The following is a 229-nucleotide window of genomic DNA, read 5'->3' as shown; positions in this document are numbered from 1 at the left end:
CAGCTATCGGCTTGGAGGGTGCTGCTCAGTGCCCGTCGCTGCCTGCTCTTCCCAGGTCAATGGCCTGATGCCGGGTGTCCTTTCTCTTTCATTATGATTGCTCACAGCCTGCGACCCTGGCTTTTACGGGGATGGCTGCAAGAAATGTAGCTGCTCTCCAGGAGTGTCTTGTGACCATGTCACCGGGGAGTGCTGGAAAGAGGGTCCCCCAGGGTACCACGGGGAGAAC

General features: G+C 58.5%; 1 protein-coding gene across 1 annotated transcript in view; it reads left to right on the top strand.

The window, feature by feature from the left end:
- The window catches only part of LOC104514501 (multiple epidermal growth factor-like domains protein 6), a gene marked incomplete at both ends in the record, with an annotated part of 22720 nt that overhangs the window by 16552 nt on the left and 5939 nt on the right, over nucleotides 1-229 (top strand). The window contains 1 exon segment of the mRNA XM_010158204.1: nucleotides 108-203. Within this exon segment, the coding sequence (XP_010156506.1) occupies nucleotides 108-203 (96 nt within the window).

This window comes from Eurypyga helias, unplaced genomic scaffold (assembly GCF_000690775.1).
Source record: "Eurypyga helias isolate BGI_N326 unplaced genomic scaffold, ASM69077v1 scaffold36578, whole genome shotgun sequence".
Lineage (NCBI taxonomy): Eukaryota > Metazoa > Chordata > Aves > Eurypygiformes > Eurypygidae > Eurypyga > Eurypyga helias.
Note: the sequence above shows the minus strand (reverse complement) of the source record. Positions and strands in the feature narration are given on the sequence as shown.